This window comes from Felis catus, chromosome C2 (assembly GCF_018350175.1).
Source record: "Felis catus isolate Fca126 chromosome C2, F.catus_Fca126_mat1.0, whole genome shotgun sequence".
Classification (NCBI taxonomy): domain Eukaryota; kingdom Metazoa; phylum Chordata; class Mammalia; order Carnivora; family Felidae; genus Felis; species Felis catus.
The window spans coordinates 126,687,662-126,712,203 of record NC_058376.1 but is presented as its reverse complement, the minus strand read 5'-3'; the positions used below and the strand labels follow the sequence as shown (position 1 = coordinate 126,712,203).

The following is a 24,542-nucleotide window of genomic DNA, read 5'->3' as shown; positions in this document are numbered from 1 at the left end:
GTTATATTTCAGTAAAATATTTAAAAAGCACAAGTCAAAAAGTTTTTGGCTTATTGGCAACAATCTTTTAAAAGATAATTTGTTAAAGGATAATATTAATTCAGTAAATGATTGCTGTCCTACTATATACTAAGCATTATCGGATATTGGAGAACAGACAGGATTCTGCCTAAGCAGGGAAAACAAACAGATGCAATTAAAGTATTTTAACTGCTTCTCATAGAAGTATTTTTTCCAGTTGTGGTTCTCAGAGTGCTTCTCATAGAAGAAGCACACCTACAGTAACACCTAACTCTAGGCTCAATGTCCAGTAAGATAAGCACTTTCAGATATTGTTGGTAGAAAAATTGGCCCAACCTCCCTGTAAAGTAATTTGACAATATGTAGCAACAGCCTAAATTTATACCCTTTCACTCAGGATTCCAGTTTGGGGTATCTATTGTAAATAATCAGAAATTTGGATAGAATTGTTCTATCCAAACAACTGGCATTGGCCACTGGTCATTCTAAAATTTAAAAATCAAACTAACACAAATGTACAATAATAGAGTAGTTCAATAAATCATGGTGTCTATGTGTCATATTATGCAAACATTTAAATTCTGTGCTTACACAAAAACTAACATGGGGGGGTTAGAAAATTATAATTTCATTATTACAAATCTGTACATCTATATATACAATCTAAAAGATAAGGCTACAAAATATTAACTCTGGGCTGTGGGATTGCAAGTATTTTTTTTATACTGGTCTATAATTTATAAGTTCTTTTAACAAACATACATTACTTGAATAAATAGGAAAAAGAAGTGTTATCTGTTTACATAGGTAATATGTTTAAATATGTGATACATAGGTGATATGTATACACAGCAGAAGAGGTAGAAAATACAGATAAACAAAAAAACTTCATCTAAAATCCACCATCCAGGGATGCCTGGGTGGCTCAGTTGGTTGCGGGTCCGACTTTGGCATAAGTCATCACCTCACGGTTCATGAGTTTGAGCCCATTGGGCTTGCTGTTCTCAGCACCAAGCCCACTTCAGATCTTCTGTCCCCCTTTCTCTTGGTCCCTCCCCTGTTCATGCTCTCTCTCAAAAATAAGTAAGACATTAAAAAAAAATTTTTTTTTAGTGATAAAATAAAACCCACCATCCAGAGATAGCATAGCCTGTCCTCCCTTCTAGACATTTCAATGCAAACAGGTAATTTTACAAAAAATGTAATTTATACTACATACTGTTTTGTAACCTGCCACAAAAGGAGAAAATAGAGATAGCAGGCATCACTACTTAGAAGTTTGTTAGTCTAAAAAGAGAAACTGATGGCAGCTAGAGAGTAAATAACTGGCTCAAGCAGAAGTTTTTTCCAGTTGTGGTGCTCAGAGAAGTGTGTCTGGAGGGAAGAGAGGGGAGGCATAGGGATGCAGACAGAAGTACAGGTGAGGGGTCACAAGAGGAGATGCAGGGACCAGGTGTAATGAAATTCGACCAGTGTATATGAGAGGCTTCTGCTGGACACTCCTCATGTTGTAGCAGATAAGATAAGGCCTCCATACAGCACACGTGGGTGATGAGGTCCTGCGGGCAGAGAAGGCTTACAATAGCCATACCCTGTAGAGTGAGAACTGGAATGTCAGAGGAATAGACCGGTTTACAGTTGTTAATAGCTGACTGCTGTGGTTTTCAAAAGTAAGGCCAGACTCAGAATCCCAAGGTTACACCACCTTGAGATGAAGCCCTCAAGAGGAATTACAAATACATCAGGGTGAGTCTGTAAACAAAAATTACCAGACTCAAATATTAGAAAAGGAGGAAGAATGGCAGTACTATGCAAAGAGCAGAGGCCTAGGAAGGAGCCAGATAGATCTGGTTCTACCTACCACTCACCAGCTGGGCAGGTTATCTGACTCCTGAGGCTCAGTTTCCAAAGACACCAGCAACTACCTTACAAAGTGGTTGTGAGAATCTAAGATAATATATCTAAACACCTGGCACATAGTAGATACCTGATAAATAGTAGCTATTACTACTGTTAATACTCCCTGTATGGGAAGAGAGGAGATATAACATCATGGTTAAGGGCATGGAATTTGGAGTTAGACAAACCTAATAATTTCAAACCCTTGCTCTAGCACTTACTAGCTGTGTAATCCCAGGCATCCAAGCCTCAGCATCATCTATACAACGAGGATACCACCTGCCACCTGAGCTGTTTAAATTGAAGGATTAAATAAGTAAGACCATGTGTAAATATCTTTATACTTTGCACTTAGGGATAGTACCTATGTAATCAATAATAAACAATGGATATTATTACTACCACCTCTGTGATCTTGGCCACATTACATAACCTCTCTGAACTAAAATTTAATCAGCTATAACATCACCATTCCACTACCCACCTTATTCCTGTCATTCCCAGGGCACACAGTTGGCACACAGTAAATATCTGTTACATAAACAATGGGATTATACTGAGGATTGGAGATAATGCATATAATGTATCCAACAATGGCATATAAATGCTGGAAAAAATGGAGTTGTTTCCCACTAGAACCTGGGCTCCTCCAGGGCAAAGAACATTGTTTCATTCATCTGTTAATAACAGCACCTAGTAAAATGTTAGGGACGTAGGAGATCCTTAGGAAATGTTTACTGAGTGACACAGAAAGCAACAATCATCCAGCAGCCACCCTCACCTCACTATAAGGATAACTGCAGGAGTCCAGACATTTTGACCCTCTAAGTACAACTTGAAATTCTCCATCTACTTTATCATCTAACAAACACCATAAGTAGCCTTTGTGCCAGGAACCTGTACCACCTGATTCAAGGCTGGTACTTAGGTGATGCTTTCAAGAATAACCTAGTAATGACTCCAGATTTCAATGAGGTGAAAGACTGCAAACACAGAAGCTGCAAAAATTGTGAATTATCACTTCTAACACACAACGTGATCACAGCATACAACACCATTTGTATAAATCCAAGGTAATGAATGGTCATAATAGAGGAAACCAGATAGGGTACCAGTTACATAAACCAGTTCAACTGTATATGCCACCTATATGAAGATAATAGGTTAGGATGCCAAATTTCTTTATAATTAACATTTTTATGATTTCTGCAGTAAAGAAATTGCAGAAAAAACTTCAGCAATAAAACAATTATGTAAAGCAGGCAAAAGGGTCCTCCGTGTTGTTATATTAGGAAACTGAGACCTGTTTTGTGTTTTTATTGATTAGTAGAGAAATATAAGCTTGCTGCACAAAAATTGTAAAATATAAAGAGATTTAAATCACCCTTGGTTCAATCATCCAGAGATAACCATTATTTACACTTTAGTATACTTCTTTTTGATGCTTAATTCTACTAGGGTGTTCAAAAATATGACTTAATGATTCAGAAGTGTTCTCAAGCAGTAACTCACATCCATTTCCCTATTATTGGACATTTAGAGAATTCAGAACTGTGCACTACTGAATATTTTTAAAAGTAGCTTTTCCCCTTATATTAAATATAAATATATGAATTATTCCTTTAAAGAGTTGTTACTTCCACCAGCTTTGGAAAAGAAGTTGCTGTAGGCAAAAAAGGCCAGTCCCAAACCCACCAGATCATCTTCCAGGACTGCAGCTAATAAGAGTCAAGTGTGGAGTAAGGAGTTGTGTGGAGCCTGACTGTCCTCAGCAAAGTGGGAAAATTTAAGAGGAGCAGGCATAATGGGGCAGGAGGGGGAAGGGGAGGTGACATGTATGTATATTGAGGCATGAGAAGAGAAAAAGGAATGACAGGAATTAATATTCTAAAGCATGAGTTACAGCCTTAAAAGAATAGTTCTAAGTTACGTTTTATAGTGCTCATTAAACAGCACCTTTATATAGACCTGAATTTAATAATATAGTTTTAATTTTTTTCTGCATTGAACAAATCAAAGCCCAATTTTATTTCAATAGATATTCACTGGCACTTACTCAATGCCAGGCACTGTGGTTAGTAATAAAAATGAATGAACCCTATTTCTCCCTTCAAGTTCATAATTAGAATATATTTAAACCCAAATTTTTATGCTATCTACACACGAAATAAGTAAGAATAAACAACAGATGGCTTACGACCCTAGGGAACTGCAAGAGACCAAAAAGGAAGTGCGATCAACTTCTGAGGCAAGAAGAGTGGGTAGTAGTACATATTAAGAAACTTTAGCAAGAGTTGGAACAAAATTTCTAGTTACTGAATGGGTCAATAGGGAAATTCATTGATCCAGATGTCCAACTTCCCAAGTATTTCAGTTAATCCATTTTACGTAAGTGCTTTAGGATTTAAAGGTGTAAAGGTAAGATTGATCCACTCCTATTTCTAAAGCATTAGAGACTCCAAATTAAAGAACTACTTAACATTTTATTCTATGCTTATAGCCAACATGTGTCTTAAATTTCCTCAAACCCTGAATCAGATATTCTTGCCCTTTACCCCTGAAAATAGAATCCCAAAAATAGAATCAGACCACAATTCCCAAATAAACCCTGAAACCGCACAAATCCTTTTTCTGACCATATATGTGCCAATCATTATTTCTACTAATTCCAGGAATCAGCAGAACCAGCCTTAATACTTTTGTCCAGAAATTGCTCATCTGAGAGGGAAAAACTTAGGGGAACAGGTTTTTAAAGGCAACATATTGCTAGGAAAAATATATGACCATTATTTTTCCTTATACTAACAACACTGTTAATACTAGGTTAAATTTCTTCTCAGTTTGATACGTAGGCTTTCTAATGAACTATTTGTGAACCCAAGGAGTTCTGCTTCAATCCTCTGACCCTGCTACTCATTCAAAAATAGCCAGTTAACAGAGAATATTTCATAAAATCTTCATTTGTGCCCAGAGGAATCCCAGTTACCTACAAGTAAACCTGGAAGTGGTCATTTAGAAGGAATCAGCTCGCTCTCAGGAATTTTTCTAGAGAACAGGATAAAGTTTAGACTCTCACAGTTCTAACTTAAGTGACTTCGAGATGACTTTTGCACTCTCACCATTTTACTGACTTCAGCCTTCCGTGACAACTCAATGTATCATTTCACAAGAGCCTTACTTAGGACATCATTTTTTATTAATCATTTTGAGCATCTAGTGCCAGGCACTATTCTATAGCCCAAAGAAATTAGTGAGTTGGCAAATGGATATTTTAAAATCAAGTGGAGAAGACAGACATTTAATTATGTAATTGTGAAGGAAACAGAGTGAGCCAATAATGGAAAGAGACTTACTATTTAGGGTGCTGAGAAAAATTCCTGAGATGATGAGAACCTACAGGTTAAGAAGGAAATCGCTCTGAAAAAAGCAGGGAGCAAAAATGTTCTAGGGAGAGGGAAAAATATATTCAGTGGCTCTGAGTCAGGAAACAGTCTGTTGAGGACATTTTAAAAGGCCAGTATGACTGGAATATAATGACCAATAGGGAAATACAGCTGGAAAGATACACAGGAGCCAGATCATGCAGGGCCTCGGGAAGCTATTGAAAAAGAATTAAGAAAGTAATATAATCCCATTTCCAGTTTTTGAAGATAGTAATCTTCAAATTGCTAGTGGTACAAGAATAGAAGCAGGGAGACTAATAAGGAAGCCATTGCAAACATCTAAATAAGAGATGGTCATGGGGATTAAAGAGGGTGCTTGTGATGAGCACCCGGCATTGTATGAAGTATTTAATCACTATATTGAACACCTGAAACTAATACTACACCCTACATTTACTGGAATTTAAACAAAAATTTAACAAAAGAGATGGTGGTTACTCAGGCACTGGGAACCAAGAAACTTTTAAATGACCTTTCAGATTAAAAGATGAGAACAAGTTAGCCAAAAGGTAAGGTCACTGCAGGCCACAGAAGAACATGTACAAGGGCATTAGGTCCCAAGACCAGAACCCATTTTGACAAGCTAAAAAGCCTGGTATGGCAATAGCAAAGGGTATGTGACAAGAGTGAAGGCAGAAGACCAGTTGTTAGAAAACTATTGCAATCCAAGCAATGAAATACAGTGCCCTGAACTAAATCAGTGGCAATGGGGAGAGAGGGGCAGGACTGTGTCCATGTATTATTCTAAGTGGTATAAGAAACTGGCTGGATTTGAAAAGGGGAAGGCAAAGGAGGGAAGAGAAACTTGGGAATCACTGGATTTCTGGCTTTAAAGGGGTAGATTATGGTGGAGCCAGGGTGTGGGAAGGAGGAGTTCAGCTTTGTATATACTGCTATAATGGAAGGGCCATAAGAGTAGGTAGTTGGATACATGGCAGTCTCCAGCTTAGAGGCTGAGGCTGGATTTGTACATTTAGAAACTGCAGGTAAACAAGTGGTGGATAAAGCCATAAGAAAGAATGACCGTCCAGAGAAGTACAAAAAAAGAAGAGCTTAGTCCAGAATTCGGGGATGCATTAACACTGAAGGGGCAAGAGTTAGAGCAGTGTTTCTCAGTGCCACTGATGTTCTAAGCTGAATAATTCACTTGTGAGGTGTTGTCTGGCACATTATAGGATGTTTAACAGCATCTCTGAACTCTACCAACTAGATGTCAGTAGAGAACCCACCCGGTTGTGACCATCAAACATGCATCCAGACATGGCCCAATGTCCCAGGGTGGGGGGAATCGCCTCCATTTGAGAAACACTGAGGTAGAGTACGAAAAGTCTCCAGGACACTGATAAAAAAATTCTAGGGGTGCCTGGGTGGCTCAGTCCATTAAGCATCTGATTTTGGCTCAAGTCATGATCTCACAGTTCGTGAGTTCAAGCCCCTCATCGGGCTCTGTGCTAACAGTTCAGATCCTGGAGCCTGCTTTGGATTCTGTCTCTCTCTCTGCCCCTTCCCTGCTCATGTTCTCTCTAAAATAAACATCACAAAAAAAAAAAAAAAAAAAAAGACAAAGATTCTAAATGAGCTCCCTCAATCCAGAAGATTCCTCCAAAGCTTCCATGCATAGTACTGCTCTTGGTGCCTTGAAAGTACAAAAGAAATGCAGGTGGCTTTCCTCTGTATGCAACCCACAGGGCATTAGGATATCTTTATGTACTAGATTGGATCAAATCCATTGCTAGAAATCCCATTTCTGGTATGAGGCTACAATGGGAAAAAATACTTTTGTAAAAATTTGTATTCACAAATAACATACACAATGTGACCCTGACCCCTTAAAGGGATTAGGTGTCACCATCCTGCTCCAGTAGTAAGCCCCAACACTTCTCTATCATGAAAATAGTAGGTCCTCTCACCCAATCTCCACTTGACCCTTATGAGGGGGTAGGAACTGCTATTACCTCATTAGTTGAGGAAACTGATGCAGAGGTGTTAACATACCCAAAATAACATTAAGTGATCAAACTGAGATTGGAACCTGACTTTTCCAAAGCCCATGCTCTAAGGCTGTAAACCACTTAACCATTATTCCAGATGGCCTCCATTATAGTACAAGCTCGGTAGGAAGGGGCTAGATATTTATTGAACGAGTCTCAGTTCAGACCTCTTGAACTTACTCCCAGATCTGCACTGAGAAGAAAATGTCTTTCACTCTTGACAGGAAATAAGCACAACATCTGACACTGCATTGCTAGAATTAGCTTTTGAGAATTTTGGTCCAGTAATGGAGGCTCAACCATCAACCCTTAAAAGCAAAGTTACCCTCCCTTCTGCCTCCTTATCCAACAGATGCCAGTTACACTGAGGCCTCAAGGACATGGGGAGAAGAGTAGAAACAAAGTATAGAATGGGGTATTTCTGCAAAATGATGTTGTAAATAATATTTGATAGGATCATGAATTGGTACTCAAGAAGTTTTCTAAACATCAGCTAGGCTTTTTGTTTGTTGGTTTAATATTCTCTACCCTCTATTCAAAAATGTTTTAGAGTTGAATAGGTACCACCTCTACTATTGGGTATACCTGTCTCACCATAGGTTACATTAGCCAGCCTTGGTACCTTTTTGATGAAAGAACTATTATGTTCAGGAATTTCTGCACAGATACTGTGTAAAAAGTCCTTGCAAATGGTAAGGTTTTAATAAGCTTGGTGATGCCAAATACTGTAACAAACATTGGTAATAACTATCATGTATATTTCTCTGGGCCTAGATGTAGCCTCAGCATATTATTTATCAATACTTCAAGCAGCCATCATTCCCACTAGATATAATATTGTCATCCCTGCTTAAGGCCACCCTCAAGAATAGCCTGGAAAATAATGGAACTCAGGGGATTCCAAGAACTTCTAAGGGGAGTAGGCAGAGGGAATATGCTGGGGAGTTCTGTAAAGAATGGAAGGAAATCCATGAATAGGCTTTAACCTACTCTATGTACACACTTGCACATCTAAATGTACTTCTTGGAAACCAAAGAAGCTATAAAGCAATTTGAGCTGAACATTCCCCACTCTGCATGAAAGCCACTTCAATGAAGGCAGTCATATAAAGTTGTACTTTATGGACCTCACACCCTCCCTAACCTAGTCGCCTCCATAATGCTCTCATTCATACCAACGCTCCTAGGGAAAGCTAGATACAGCACATTTTCAACAAATCCTAACATGAACTTGGGCTTTAAGGAACACAGAAAGTATGTTTTCTATTCTAGATGAAACCATGGTCTCCTCCAGCATGGTTCAGTTGTTCACAACTGTCATTTAGCAACTGAGGGTACTTTTGCAAGCTGGTGGTTTCCAGTCTCTAGTTTGCCATATTGACTTCTACCCAAACAATGAAGTTTTTTTTTGTTTTTTTCAATCGGTAACTCACTTTTGTTTGTTCTTTCAGCTCCTTTGAAGATTATGAAACGGAAGAACCTGTCTCTCCCTCTGAAATTGGAAACAAAGGCAATAAAAGTCAAATAGTAACCTCAAGCCTTTCAGAGAAATGTGGAAAGCTTCAGTCAGTGGATGAAGAATAGCTGCCAAGATCTACATGAAAGAGATATGTATTTTAAATCTTTTTCTTGTGGAGATGCTCCAGTTTGCATACTGCTTTTTAAAGGCTTTGATTTCTGCAAGTGTGTATCTGCACTAGGAACTTTAAGACATTAAGCAATAGATCTGGATACACATGCTCAATTTGGGGGACTCCTCCAGTTTGCCTCGAACCCCTTACAAACCTTTTTCTCCAAACAAATAACAGTGATATACATCACCTTCCAAAGTCTGTGAATCTGCACTCTTCACCCCTGAATGTACCAGTGATCTCTTGGGGACAGTGCCAAGCACAATTCTCTGCACAAAAGCAGGAGTTGCCTCTGTTGTCCAGCATCCCTGAGGTCCCTCAGGGCTCCTATGGAGCCCAGAAGAAGCCTTCACTTGCAGAAAACTTGAGTCAGAAAAACTCTGGAACTTGAGAAAGCAGTTAAAGGGCCTCCAGAAGTGACTTACCCCTGGTAATAAAAGCACTGCCAGAACATCTCAGACTTTTTAATATGTGTACTGGAGTTCAAAGATCTTGAACTTATTACTTGGTTTAACGTAATTTCACAATGACCTGCCAAACTGCTAGTCACTTTACATCCTCAGGTATTGTAACCACTGGGCCTTCCAACCTTGCTGGCAAGCTCTGCATAATCTCTCCCCATCCTGACTGTGGATCTTATATAAAATAGGATGAAAAACACTTCTAAGTACAGAATTTGACTCATACTTGAAAAAATTTCCTTTTAACTTATCTAACATTTGTGGAGAATTACTGAATGACTTATTAATCCTCAAATTAGTTGATGCCCCCCCATCTACACTTCCTATCAGAAGGCCTACTTGAAGACTTAGTGATACATGAAAATTTTTACTAGATGTATTCATCACTGAATATTACACTAAGCCAACAGTAAAGGCCTCAATCTAAACATTATCCATTCATGTTGAAAACAAACTATTTCAAATATTCCATCACCTCAATATTTAGCACAAAAATGGAAGAAAACCATGATGCCACCCATAAAGGAAACCAGTTTCATCTTTACTATATAGTAGATGTGTTCATTACAGAATTCTACCTTTTTTTTAGCAAGCCACAATGCAGCCAAATCCTGCAATATCCTTAAAAACTGAAAATAAATTATTTAAAAGGATGGAAATTTCTAATAGCGTGTGAAAGAAACCCCCAAGAAACTTTTTAACAACTATCTCTGTCAAAGTCATCACCTTTTCCCTGGGTTTTCTGCTTTAACCACAGTCCTGAATGTCAGAATAGCTTCCCTTGCCACCCTGCTTTGGTTCCCCCTTACTGGTATGAAAAGTCAAACAATGAAATAATCAAACCTTGGGCTATGGTAGGCAAAAAGTGGAGATAAGGGCAATTTAGGAAATGCACCATCAACCGAAAGTTATTTTACTGATACAGTTTGCTGTTATTTTACCTTTTATGATCAGAACTAACCTGCCATTTAACTGTTACAGAAAGCATAAATATTAAAATTTGGTATCTAACAGTTCACAAAGAATTAAAAGCTTAAAAATGACTAAATTTTTAGGAAAAATTATATGCAGTAACTTAAATAGACTAGTAAGTTAGGATTAAAAGTTTATGTATTTGTGATACATGAACTTTACCATCTATCTCATCCACCCTTTTACCAGGGAGAGAAAGCAATTTTATTTCACATAAAATATTAAAAATAATTTTTAATTAGCCAAGATAGGATTTAAAGGTTTTATTATCCATAATGGTCTAAAATATTTCTAAGCCTCAACAAAAAGTAAAAAAATTCCATATACATTTGATTTTTTTTTTTAATACTATTTGGCTTTTTACCTCTGTACCTTGTGTCTCCTTACTGAAATCCTCTTTTACTTTGGTCTGTACTTTGTTTCAAAAGTCTGTAATTATAAAAAGTAACAGCTAACAGTATCATTCCATTTAAGATAAAGCTATTTTAATTTAGGTTACCCAAAGTATCGTATTTTCAGACAGAAGCGTTTTACTGTACTCCTAAGAGTTGAATGCAAGAAATGTGAATTCTGAGAACTAGGACAGTTTATATATGACTTTCTGGTAAAGATGTCACTAAATATAATCACTACTGCCCAACTGGAAATTTCAAGTTTTTACAGTATCTCTGACTCCTTGATAAAAACTGAAGGTTATCATGGTCTTAATGCTAGTCAATGAAAAATGAATTTCATAACATTAATTGCCGAGGTAATCAAACTAATGAAATTCCGTGTATTTTCTCTGCATCTTATCTATGTCACTGTGTCAAAGTATTTATAAAATTCTAGAATCTAATGAGGTAAGGCATTTGCTCAGTTTTTGGAAATGTTAAAGTGTGTTTGGGTGGAGAAACCTGCATGACTTGTTTTTGTTTTTCCCTTTTTGCAAAACTAAATAAAGACAAGTTGTCAAATATGAACCATGTTCACGAAGATAATCACTACACACTTTTGGTTTTTTTCACCCTTGCAACTCATTTTTATGTTTGAGAGAGTAACACTGTAAATTTGAGTTTCAAAGAATAACTCTTTGAACCCCTGGGGAAAACTATAAAGAAAGATTTAGAAGGATAACACCTCATAACTGAGAAGGGATTTCCTCTGGAGAGGAATAAGGAAGAGGACTAGATATTGGGAATAAGAGGTTTACAAGGATCAAAAACTTTAGCCTTGTATATAATGTATTCTTTTTAAAAAACTGTACCTAAACTTTTTTAGAAAGGAGGGAGAAAAGTTAAAATATCATCCAAGTATTAGATTCCAACACTATACTTTGAACTCAGTATTCTCTAAAGCATTTTTGTATTTGTCACCTATGGTACGGGAAAGAAAATTTTATTTTTCATCTAAGACTTTTCTTCAAGGTCACCACAGAATTGTTTCAAGAATACTAAGAACAAAAAGAAATTCTTTATCCTAGATCCATATTATAGCTCTGCACAGAAATGTAGACTTAATGAAGCTAACCAAAAAGATAAATCACCAGCTATAAAAATTCTCTATCAACTAAGGTGAAAGATCATTTGATTACGTACATTAATAACAAAGACTCAAAGAACAAATGAAGATGTGTCATATTAAAAGCTGTTATTGTTTTGGTGGTTTCAAATCCTGATAAAGTAAATCCAGTTACTTCAGTAATAATTTCTTAATCATCCCTAGTTAGCCATTGGTCAGCATTCCTAAATAACTCATGGTATAAAGAAAAACAATATAAAAATCAAGGCACTGTAATTAATTATTCTTCCCCAGATGTATATAATATAGGCCATTCAGAGCATGCTATCCCAAACTCCTCAGTATTCTACAACATAGAATTAGAAAACTAACATTTATTGATAGAATTAAGGTGTAATACAGGTTTCCAAAAATGTGGCAGTGAGAATACCAGCATAAAAAAGAGAAACTTGTGCTAAAAACAACCTGAATTCATCATTGGCAATATTACATAACAATCAAGGCCCTCACATACTAATGATTTCCGCTTTGTCTATATTGCCAACCTCCCATGCATCAAAAAACACAAAACTAAAATTATCAAACTTGGGAAGCAATAAAGTATTCTATGAATTTTAAGATCATAATATTAGGAAAGTTTGGGAGATTTGCAAAATATATCCTAATCATCCATGTGTACAATCTCAGTTCTAGTCATTTTTGCAGTGATCATTAGTGAATAAAGAACAGATTTACAAGTTTATATAGCAGGGCATCTGAGTTCAACACAAAACTGTTACAAACTTTAGGCAAATACATGTTGCATAAGACACTGCTAACACTTAGAGGAATTAAATAAAATTCCAAAACTTGGAAAGCAAATAAAGACAAGACAACTAAGAAGCATTTTCCACCATTTACTCTTGTTATCAAAAATAGTTCAACTCTTCTTGCAAAACAAAAACAAAATAGTACATACTGGACACATACATCACATTTTCTTCCTATGGCTTTAGCCCACCCCCACCCCACCAAAAGAGACAAAAAAAAAAAAAAAAAAAAAAAAAAAAAAGGCCCAACAACAACAAAAACAACTCTACCTGACCACATTCACAGAAAATGACACCAGGATACACTACAAAACAGAAGGAGGTGTCATCTGCTCTGTGTCCAAAGGTTTCTTCTCCATGTCTTGTACTAGGTGAGTAACCATCATTGAACATGCTGTGTGCCAAATCAAAACATAACTTCAACATGTCAGATCTCATCAGAGATGGTGAACGTAGTAGAAATTGGAAATTTTCCAGCAGTATTTTTCTTTAAATAAGCACTGTCAAAGCAGCAATTCTTCTTTTAAATCATAAGGTCATTTCTTTACAACCTAGTCAGTCCTTGTTTTGTTTGGGCTGTGCTCTTTTCAAGCAACTGACTAGATTTCCCTTCAACAGAATGTTTGTACTTGTCTCCCCCATAAAAATTAAAGGGAAGACATGCATTTAAACTGAAACACAGTTTGTGCTTTACATGCAAAAGAGCATTCTAAAAAAAAAAACAACCTCCTAGCTTCAAACCTACCTAAATGCACAGGCTTCATAAAAAGGCATTTTTATTTGGCCTCTATAAAGAAGCCTTCATAACAAATAGCACCGAAAGAGAAAGAAAGAAAAGAGAAGGGGCATATTCAAAATAAAGGATGAAACTATCAGAGGAACAAAAAAAACAAACAAACAAAAAAAGTGGCCAATAGCAATAAATACAATGCATAAATCTGGTTAAGTTTTGGGGCATTATTCCAAAATTATTTTAAATAAATCCCAACTTCTAAATAAAAATTTTTATAATTTTTTTAAAAATTCTGTCACATTTTATAATCTAAATTCAATTACCTTCAGAATAAAACTGCTCTTCTCCACTTCATTTATCTAATCATAACATTGCTAAAAGTGAAGGAAGGATTTCAAATTTTTTCCTAGAAATGAGTCAGACGTGAACTATAAAAGGGATTCAACTCAGAAGAGTTCTATAGCATAAACAGCTAAACATCTGCAGTCTGACAGAATTTCAGTTTGTTCACTTTTTAAAAGACAGATTTCAACATTCTAATGAGGGGCAAATTTTCTTTCATAATACTGCTGATTTAAGAACTGCTACATACACCAGTAGCCAATTTTCATGATCAGAAATGGTATTACATCAGCACAAAGGTTGAGCTGGACACATCAGCTTTTCAACAGGAGAAACATCAATAGCATCTGAAGGCAGCACTGAGTCTCCTGAACAAACTAATGGCTACTTTTTCACAAAATATCAGCACAATCTTTATGGACTGACTAGATACCACTTCCTTACACTTTAATCATAAACTTTGATTATGCACAAAGCATGACCATAAACAATGAGGTTAATGTTATTTTCCTTGCCAAAGTTCATTTTGTATAAATCAGTTGCATCAGCATTTGTTCTCAAACTATGAGGTTCTGTAAGAACTAAGGACATATAGTTGTAGGGTTACTCCTCCATTATCTGCAAACTATTTCCCCGACACTAACACATATAACTTAGCAATGAAAACACTTGATACAAGTGATCTATATGCAGGAGCTCCGGCAAGTTAAACCAACAAAACCATAGCTGCCGTAAAACTGTAGCTATTTCCCTACCAGAGGTAGGTTTAAAGACCCACTGATTTAACAGTCGAATCTCATGTCTATAGCTTCATCCAAACTTTTATCATCATGTGTACTGGCAGCTAAAAACGTTGTTACTGGGGACCCTGTGACATTAATTACACTGGTGCTGGTACTAGCATTGCGTACAGCAATGCTAGTCACATTAATGCCCAAAGTGAGCCTGGTCTGCTCCAAGGCCTTTTCTGGCACAGCAAATGCCTCCAGCTTCTTCTCCCCATTGGCCATATAGGAGTTTTGGCAGCCACGACATATACAATCTAAGCAGGCTTTGCGGTTAGAGTAGCAAGGGCAGCGTTGGCCGCGGCATGTAAGAACACTTGGATTTTGAGTAGCACGCCCACATTTACACCCTTTCTTTTCCTGGGGTTTTTTATACACAGTCTTGGTAGGACTTCCTGGCATAAAATGGTGACTAGGAATCTTTTCCTTTACTGTTTTGTCTTTTTTAAGAATACCTGGCTTGGTTTTAGAGTGAGATTTCTTGGATCCATGTTCATGACTCTTTTTCATGCTTTTAGTAGATAAAAGTACAGTTTTGCTGATTTTGGGTGTTGTGCCTCCATTGGGAACAGTTGCTATAGGCTGAAGAGAAATTTTGCTCTCTCGTTTCACTGTCACAGGAGCAGATGCCCCCAACGTTGGGCCTCGGATAATAGTAGAAATTGGAAGTGGCTGAACCTTCTCACTGTCACTTTCTGATCTGGATCGTTTTCTATTCAATTTTGCTACTTTCGGAGTTGCTGCCGTACATGATAACCCATGAAGTGCAGGGCTGGTGGACATAAAAACATTATGGCTAAGAGATTGGGAAGAAAGCTGCAGAAAAGGTCCATTGGATACAGTGGCTTCCAAGTTGGGCTGCAAATTAGGGCAACAAACCTCTGTATTTGAAACAGTTTCTAAGCTGCGAAGCACTTCCTCAACACTCAGTAATAAAGAATCACCAGGTTTTATATCTTCACTGAAACTGCAGATATCAATGCCTGTGGAGCATAAGTCAGTGGCTACTGTGTCACAGACAGGTGGCAAGCTGTCGGACAGATCCTCAGTTTTTATGTCAACAGTGTTACATACATCAATTGTGTTTGAATGTTCAGGTGAAGGAATATTTATACCAAATCTATCTATCGAAAGCCCATTATAAGTAGGCAAACCATTGATAACAGAACTGCCAATAGCAATGCTGAGGGTGCTTTCAGATATTGGAGATAAACTAGCTTGAGGATCAGCTGTGGGTTCTGAGGTCGAAGGTAAAGGGGAATGTGTTAAACACAAAGTAAAGGATGAATCTGAGGGTTTTTCTGTCTCCTCACAAAACAATGATCCATCATTAAGCAAAGCCAAAATATCAGAAGAACAGTCGACCGCTTCTATTATATCCCGTGCCAATGTAGTCTGTGTTATATATTCACATAGTTTTTTGTAGCAGTTCACTAGGATGCTTAACTGCTTGTTTTCCTCAAATTGCTCATAGTCTTTGCACCAGCTACATGAAGGTTTCATCATCATTTTCTTGCCTTTACAAGGTTTGCAGACATAATGTTGGCAGGTGGAGTTGGTGGGTGCAATAGGATCTTGTAGCAAATGTCCTAAGAGGGAAAAAGGAGGAAAGCAAAGATTTTAGTAAAACAAACTTATGACTTCATATACTGAAGTTAAGATGAGATTTTAAGTAATCTATTGAGATGGGTTAAACTCACCAGACCAGGTAACAAAAAACAGATCTTACAGGAAATGGAAAAATACTCAATAGTGTACTTCACTTCCATGCCATATTCCCCATTCCTTTATCTCAAACCAGAATCTTCCTTGATTCTATGTTTCTCTCCCAAACAGTATGTTCTGGTCCACTTTCTTATGCTCTTCTCCAAAGGCTATAAAGAGGTGAAGATCAGTCACCAAAAGCACAAACTAAGCTTAAAACCCTTGGAACTTCAACCTAATGCAACACAATAATGCTACAACGTACTGAACAAAATCATACTGTTTATTTTGTATTAAACATTGGGAAAGAGAGACACTTAGTCCCCACCCTCATTAAACTCTGTTGAAGGGTATTAGTCAGTACCAAGGCATCTTCACCCAAAAAAGTGTAATTTCAAACAATTTTACATTATATATACTAATCATAAACTAAGAAAAGATTAAAATATAGTTAAGATGAAAAAGAACTATGTTCATGTATCAAAAGAAAAAAGGAAGTACTACACTAAACTCAAATTGTTCTCCTACAGAAAATCAAAATACAATGACAAAAAAAAAATTATGTTTACATGTTTCAAAAGGAAAAAGGGGGCATATTACCTGACTCAAATTCTTCTGACAAAATACAAAACGATCCTAGTCATAAACCACAAATATCTGAAGTAAAGCAGTAATCGTATAAAAGTGAAAGTAGTCTTCCAACCAGATATAACTCCCAAATTAAAAATGACCTGTGTAGGTTGTGTGTCAGGAAGGGGAAAGCAACTAGATTCAGTCCCTATTTCCATCCTACTCCTCAAAGAAGCAATGTGCTTGGTCCTCAATTCAGGACAAATAGTTAGCAATAAAATCAAAGCAGCACCTATTTTCTCATACAAACTATGTAATTTAAGACTCAGGCATAGGAAAGAAGGTACTTTGAATTATAGGCAAGTGGAATCAGCAAACCTTCTCCCTTAAAAGCAATTATAAACCTGAAATTTTTTTTACAAAATGAGTCATTTTCATTTCCAAAGACATAAAATTATTTGAGAAGCATTTATGTTTGAAAAATGCTTGATTTTTATGCTAATATGGATGTAAATTTAAAAAAATAAAATTTAAAAAAAGTAAAAATAAAATATTAAAACATTTTTAAAAATAAAAAATAAAGTAAAATAAAATAAAAAAATAAAATAAAATAAACTTGATTTCAACTAATAACATTGAGAATCTGTGGTGTTCTGGTCTGGGGCTGCCCAGTTCTCCCTGACCACCACCCAGCTCCATCAGTGTTACCCTATGAGGACCAGAAGCTGCTGTGATGGCAGGGGACTCACTCCATTTTTAGTGCAGAAGATAAAGCCAAGACCCAGAGACATGATCACTCAAAGTGACTTCTCGGAAGCTACTCAGCTGGAGAAGGCAAACAGCACAGTTCTTAGCAGCCTGAGGCTTCATAAGCCCAGGTTAAACACAAGATGAAAATTCACCCCGGGGCGCCTGGGTGGCTCAGATGGTTAAGCGTCTGACTTTGGCTCAGGTCTTGATCTTGCAGTTTGTGGGTTTGAACCCCACGTTGGGCTCTGTGCTGACACCTCGGAGCCTGGAGCCTGCTTCAGATTCTGTATCTCCCTCTCTCTGCCCCTCCCCTGCTCATGCTCTATGTCTCTCAAAAATGAATAAATGTTAAAAAAAAAAAAAGAAAATTCATCCCAAGTTGATATATAAATTCAATGTAATCCTTATGAGAATCTCAGGTGAGTTGTTCTGTTTTTTTTTTAATTGATAGATTGTTTCTAAAATTCTTAGGGAATCAGAGGACCTGGGATAGCCAGAACAATTTTTTAAAAGAGCAAAGTCAGAAGACTTATTCTATCAAATTCCAAAATCATCTTAAAACTACAGTAATCAAAACAATGTGGTAGTGCCAAAAGGATAAGCATATAAATCAATGGAAAAGAGTCCAGAATGAAAATTCTTAACATTTATAGTCAACTGATTTGTGCAACGAGTGCCCAGATAATTGAAAAGGGAGAGTATTTTCCACACACCACGTGGGACAATTCAATACTCAAATGCCAAAAACAAAACCAACAACTGTTCAGATCCTTATCTTACAACACACACAAATATTAACTCAAAATGGATCACAAACACCTAAACGTAAGACCTAAAATTCTAGAAGAAAAACACAGGAGAAAATCATAACTTTGGGTTGGGCAAAGTGTTAGATATGATATCAATACACAATCTTCAAAAGGGAAAAAAATATAAAATGGATTTCCACAAAATTAAAAATGTGTGCTTCAAAAGACACCATTAAGAAAATGAAAAGATAATCCACAGACTGTGAAAAAGTATTTGTAAATGTATTTGTAAATACATTTGTATTTGTATATACAAAAAAGTATTTGTAAATGTAAATTTGAAAAAGTAAATAAGGGGCTTATAACATATTAAAACATTTCATACAAATGAGTAAAAAGACAATTCTATTTTAAACATGGGCAAAAGATTTAAAGAAACATTTCGCCAAAAAAAATGAATGTCTAATAAGCACATGAACACATTCTCAATATCATTAAAAGTAAAACCTTACCACACTGCTACACACCTATTAGAAAGGATAAATTCAAAATGACAGAAAGTACACCAACAGCTGGCAGAGATGTGGAGACACTAGAACCCTTCTGTATTGGTGGTGAGAATGTAAAGTATAAATCACATTGAAAAACAGTCTAGAAGTTTCTTTAAAAAGTTAAACATACATTTTACCATATAAACCAGGAATTCTGCTCCTAGGAACCTTCTCAAAGAGAAAGGAAAATATACATCCATATAAATGTGAATATGCAAAGCTGCATTACTCACAATAGACAAAAACTGGAAACAATCCAAATGTCCATCAACTGGTAAGATAAACAAAATGTATATATTCATACAACAGAATACTGTTCAGCAATTAAAAGAACCACTGGTATACATGCTACAACATGATTAACTTTAAAAACATGCTAAGTGAAAGAAGCCAGATGTAAAATAGTACATTACTGTATTATTTCATTTATATAAAATATCTAGAAATAACAGAAAAGTGGACAGTGTCTGCCTAGGGCTGGGACCAGGAACCAGGATTAACTGTAAATGGGCACAATGGAACTTTTTGGCCGTGATGAAAATGTTCTAATATCCTGGCAGGGTGATGGTTGCACAACTCTAAAATTAAAAAAACAAAAACAAAAACAAAAAAAACAAAGCACCAGTAGTTATGAAATCCAACCTTCCACTCAATATAAGACTTCTTAGAATAAATACCCTTGAATTTATTTAAGGTAGGATGGGGAAGATACGAATATAGAGATATATATGTATATGCTTAAAAGAATAAGCTGTAAGGTTAAAAGAATACCCTACCTATTGGAGAGAATGAACACAGCAAACAGGGAAAGAACTACACTATTCTGGGTTTAACCTGTTTTGTAGCTTTTAACTTTCAAACCATGTAAATGTTTTACATAATTATATAACAAACTATTTTTTTTAACTTTTTTAATGTTTATTTATTTTCGAGAGAGAGCGGGAGACAGACTTCTTCAATGCAGGTTCTGCAATATCAGTGCAAAACCCAACATGGGTAAGAACCAATGTGGTTAAGAACCCACGAACCATGAGATCATGACCTGAGCCAAAGTCAGACACTCAACCAAGGCCACCCAGGTACCCCACAAACTAAAATTTTAAAAGAAATCCCTAAAAATGAAAAACAAGTAATTATAATTTTATACCAAATTGATGGTATAACCATTCAAAGATTAACTATTTTAAATGACTTTATAACACAGAAAACTGACTAATCCTAGCATCCTTGTTTTGTTTTTTCAGTAATCGCAATGTTGCTAAGTGTCAGTAGTTACTGTGAAAGTGTTGATGTGTAAATGTGGATGTCCTTGAAAGTCTGTTTTTTTGTGGTTTTTGTAGTAGGAAGAAGTCAGAAGATAGAAAAAGTTAAGCAGAAAATCCTGTAGTTCTGAATTTCAATTGATTTATCAGTATAAATTCATGTTTTCTTCTTAAATATGGAGATTTCCTAGCACTACACACTGAAAAGGCCTGGAAGCAAGGGACTAACCCCAGTAGCAATAAACTCAGATAATGGTACTGAAAAACAATTTCCTCTTCAAAGGAATCAGGGCTTCTTGGACAAATAACTGTTTCCAGAACTGTGACATAAATTAGACAAGATGAATTTTGATTACCTTGTTACTAGAAAGCAAGGAAATTATCAAAGATCATAACTGTGTTAAAGGGACTCAGGAGCAAACCTGAAAAGGTTCCTGCTGACCAAACATGAACAAATCTGAACATGCATAAATAAAATGGAATGAAGCATATCTAAAAAGTTCAAATCTCTGAGTTCATGGATGGATTTAAGGGAGGGAGGGAAGAAGAAAAGAAGGAAGAAAGGAAAACTCAGTTTCAGGATGCTAGTGAACCAGCTCATTACTTTCAAAAGTGGTAAATAAAGAGCAAGCATTCTTCAAGTATTCTGACTTAACTATGTATCAACTACACTACCAAGTAACCCAATCATAGATGAAAAGTTTCTCTTTACAGGAGTAATGCAGCTAATAAATGAAGAACACATGATATAATTTGAATGTCATCATTTTGTAACCCCTAATAATATGCAAATTGTACAAGCTAAGTGGTAAGGACTGCCTTCATTCTATCACTGATCTTTACAACAGTCACTTCAATCAAAACTCCCCCTGAAATACCAAACACCTTAAAGGATTTATACTTACACATCTTTGTATCCCTTTCTGAGGTATTAGGAGAGTTATGTCTAATACTGAGAACTGAAAATAGACTAGAAAACATCCAAAAACTCTGATTCAGTATTCCACCACCACTGAGTTCTTAAGAATCTCCATTACCTGGTTTCATATTACCTACTGGATGTCCAATCATTCCCCAACACAAATACTTTGATCTGTAACGTACCATTAAAGATGCCTTTAGGCAATCTTGTTTTATGCACTCAGCTAATCATCCTAACTCCCAAAAGCTTCCCAGAGGGTTCTTTACACTTCACAACAAAGGCAGCTCCAGCAATAGGAGGAAGAATTGAAAAAGATTCAGGGGGTTCTTAGAGTTAGGTAAGTGTTAGCCATATACCTATTATATGCCCCCAAGGAAACTCCTCCCCACCATCCAAAAAAAGAAATGTTAGATAACACTTCTACAACTGTAAAAATACATCTTATCATAGAAAATAAAATGGATGGGCATTATGAATCAAGGGGAAATGTATCACTCACTGCAGACTCTACTATAAAAACTGAGGAGGAGGGACACCTGAGTGGCTCAGTTGGTTAAGGATCTGACTCTTGATGCTCTCAGGTCATGATCTCACAGTTCGTAGGTTTGAGCCCCACAGCGGGCTCTGCACTGACAGCACGGGGGAGCCTGCTTGGGATTCTCTCACTCTCTCTGTGCACCTCCCTGGCTCGTGCACACTTGTGCTCTTTCTCTCTCAAAATAAATAAACTTGGAGTGCCTGGGTGGCTCAGTCGGTTAAGCGTTCAACTTCGGCTCAGGTCATGATCTCATGGTTCGTGGGTTCAAGCCCTGTGTCAGGCTCTGTGCTGACAGCCCAGAACCTGGAGTCTGCTTCAGAGAGCCTCTCTCTCTTCCCCTCCCCCACTCACACTGCCTCTCTCTCAAAAATAAACAATTTTTTTAATAAACAAAGTTAAAAAATTTTTCTAAGTTTAAAAAAAAACTGGGGAGAATTTGCAAAGTTTAATTTTAGCTTTGATCATATTCCACATAGTTTCACATTCAAGGGCAAAAAATAACTTGCTCAAAAAAACACATCTGATTTCAAAAAATGTATTGTCCATGATAGAAAAATTTCTCACTGCATTGCCTTGAATCCTGAACCTGCAATGTATCACAGGAAATATTTCCTTTACATAATACAAGTTGTCTAGTAACTAAATGAATTTGATAATATGTGCTGTTTTAAACATTAAATGATGCTATACTGACCCCAAAAGACTAACGACTCAATACTCATATTTTTACTTCTCAACTAAAAAAAGTTACTAATTGTTTATCTGTTCTCCCTCTTATTAACTGTTCCCATCCCCAAATCAGCCAATTATAATTTGAAACTAAGTCTTAGTTTTAGATTACCACAATGGCAATTCTAGGAATTTCTGGGAATACAGAACTGCAGGTAATTAATTTACTAATATATGTAATACCAGATTTTTTAATGTTCTTAATTTTGTGAAACTTTTTATTACAATAAAATTTTCAGACAAAATCAGAAAATAGTACAATTACCCCTCATATATTACCACCCAAATTTAATAATTATCCAGATTATGCTACATTTGCTTCATATACCCTTTTGTTAAGTATTTCAAACAAGTCCCAGATCGTTAATTCACTTCTCTATATATATACATCAGTATTAATCACTACAAAATACTTTTTCTTCTAAGCTGCAATGCCATTATCACACCTAAATCAACAATCTAAGTAATTTTTTTTTTAATTCTTTTCAACGTTTATTTATTTTTGGGACAGAGAGAGACAGAGCATGAACGGGCGAGGGGCAGAGAGAGAGGGAGACACAGAATCTGAAAGAGGCTCCAGGCTCTGAGCCATCAGCCCAGAGCCCGACACGGGGCTTGAACTCACGGACCGTGAGATCATGACCTGGCTGAAGTCGGACGCTTAACCGACTGCGCCACCCAGGCGCCCCAACAATCTAAGTAATTTTTAAGCCATACTTAGCTTTGAGAAAAAACTTTTAAAGCACTAGAAAAGGGCTTTAATTCAGCCATCAAAAATATATTTCATAGGGGCGCCTGGGTGGCTCAGTCGGTTAAGCATTTGACTTCGGCTCAGGTCATAATCTCGCAGTCTGTGAGTTCAAGCCCCCCATCAGGCTCTGTGCTGACAGCTCGGAGCCTGAAGCCTGTTTCGGATTCTGTGTCTCCCTCTCTCTGACCCTCCCCTGTTCATGCTCTGTCTCTCTCTGTCTCAAAAATAAGCGCTAAAAAAAAATTTTTTTAAACAGATTTTATAAATTATACTTTTCTCAATAAACGTACTTTTTAGCCATAAAACTTTCCCACAGATTTAACATACATCATTCTTTTCAGTATTAGTATATCAAAGCTAGCATTTGGATTGGTTGCCATGCATTTTATCCCTACCACTAAAGAGAATAAATGCATCAAGATTTACAGAGCAGCCTAAGTTTGAAAGACCACCACCACCAAAATAAACAAACATTTTAACTAGGTCCCACATCAGCTTGCCCCTTCTCCATTTAAGGAAAAGGTACTCCTCCCTGGCATAAGCAAACAAGAATATCATTAATCTCTGAGCAAACTCTTCTAAACACATAAATGATCCCAATTTTTAAAAAAGCAACTAACTGGCAATTCATTCACTTCAAAATACCACTGGTAAAAGTAGCCATACTATACATTTTATGTTGACATGCAGACTACCAAGTAAATTAGGTCTTACTCAGGTACAAAAGATCTGCTTCTCCACTTTAACTGTGACAGCACTTAATTCCACTAATATTTTCACCAGATCACTGGGGAAAATTAAGTTTAGGGAGTGCAGAGAGGGGACACAAGAAAAAAAAAAACTGGTTATTGCTCAAATGTTTAGCAAAAGTTGTTAATGACTAAAAAATGATCCAGTGAACACTGGAACTGGCAATAACAATAAAATAAAACCTACAATGGCAAAAGCTACTACAGGTTAAAATGTAATATAAACAAATTAGACATGAACAACAGAGGGACTAAAGAATCACTGGTTCTCATTTTAGAGTTTATATGGGAAAAAAAGATCCCAATGTAAGTAATTTCTGTAAAACGAAAACTGATTTAAAAAAATGGAAAATGGTGGGGCGCCTAGGTAGCTCAGTCAGTTAAGCATCTGACTCGATTTTGGCTCAGGTCATGATCTCAACTGTTTGTGGGATTGAGCCCTGCAATGGACTCTGAGCTGTCAGTGTGGAGAGCCTGCTGGGATTTACTCTCTTTCTCTCTCTCTCCTCCTCCTCCTCTCCCTCCCTCCCTCCCTCCAGCATGCACTCACTCTCTCAAAATAAATAAATAAACTTTAAAAAAAACAGAAAATGGTTTAAGGAATTAATCTATCTCAATGGCTTAATTTTGGCATTTGACAAAAATGGATCATATAATTCTAAGTAAAATGGCATATGCAC

At 36.6% G+C, this 24,542-nt stretch overlaps 2 protein-coding genes across 7 annotated transcripts in view; one reads left to right on the top strand and one right to left on the bottom strand.

Moving 5' to 3' along the window:
• PPP2R3A (protein phosphatase 2 regulatory subunit B''alpha) overlaps window positions 1-11,380 on the top strand; it is a 210,679-nt gene extending 199,299 nt beyond the window's left edge. For all 4 annotated transcript variants that reach the window (XM_045036403.1, XM_023260541.2, XM_045036402.1 and 1 more), the window contains one exon: window positions 8,806-11,380. In XM_045036403.1, coding sequence (XP_044892338.1) covers window positions 8,806-8,938 — 133 coding nt within the window. In that variant the 3' untranslated portion in view covers window positions 8,939-11,380. The remainder of the gene's footprint in view (window positions 1-8,805) is intronic.
• An 892-nt stretch (window positions 11,381-12,272) lies between these two features.
• MSL2 (MSL complex subunit 2) overlaps window positions 12,273-24,542 on the bottom strand; it is a 35,657-nt gene continuing 23,387 nt past the window's right edge. For 2 of the 3 annotated variants that reach the window (XM_045036404.1, XM_003992096.6), the window contains exon 2: window positions 12,273-16,176. In XM_045036404.1, coding sequence (XP_044892339.1) covers window positions 14,585-16,096 — 1,512 coding nt within the window. In that variant the 5' untranslated portion in view covers window positions 16,097-16,176 and the 3' untranslated portion in view covers window positions 12,273-14,584. Of the gene's footprint in view, window positions 16,177-16,287; window positions 16,462-24,542 lie in introns of all 3 variants that reach the window. The other variant, XM_045036406.1, reaches the window with a different exon arrangement.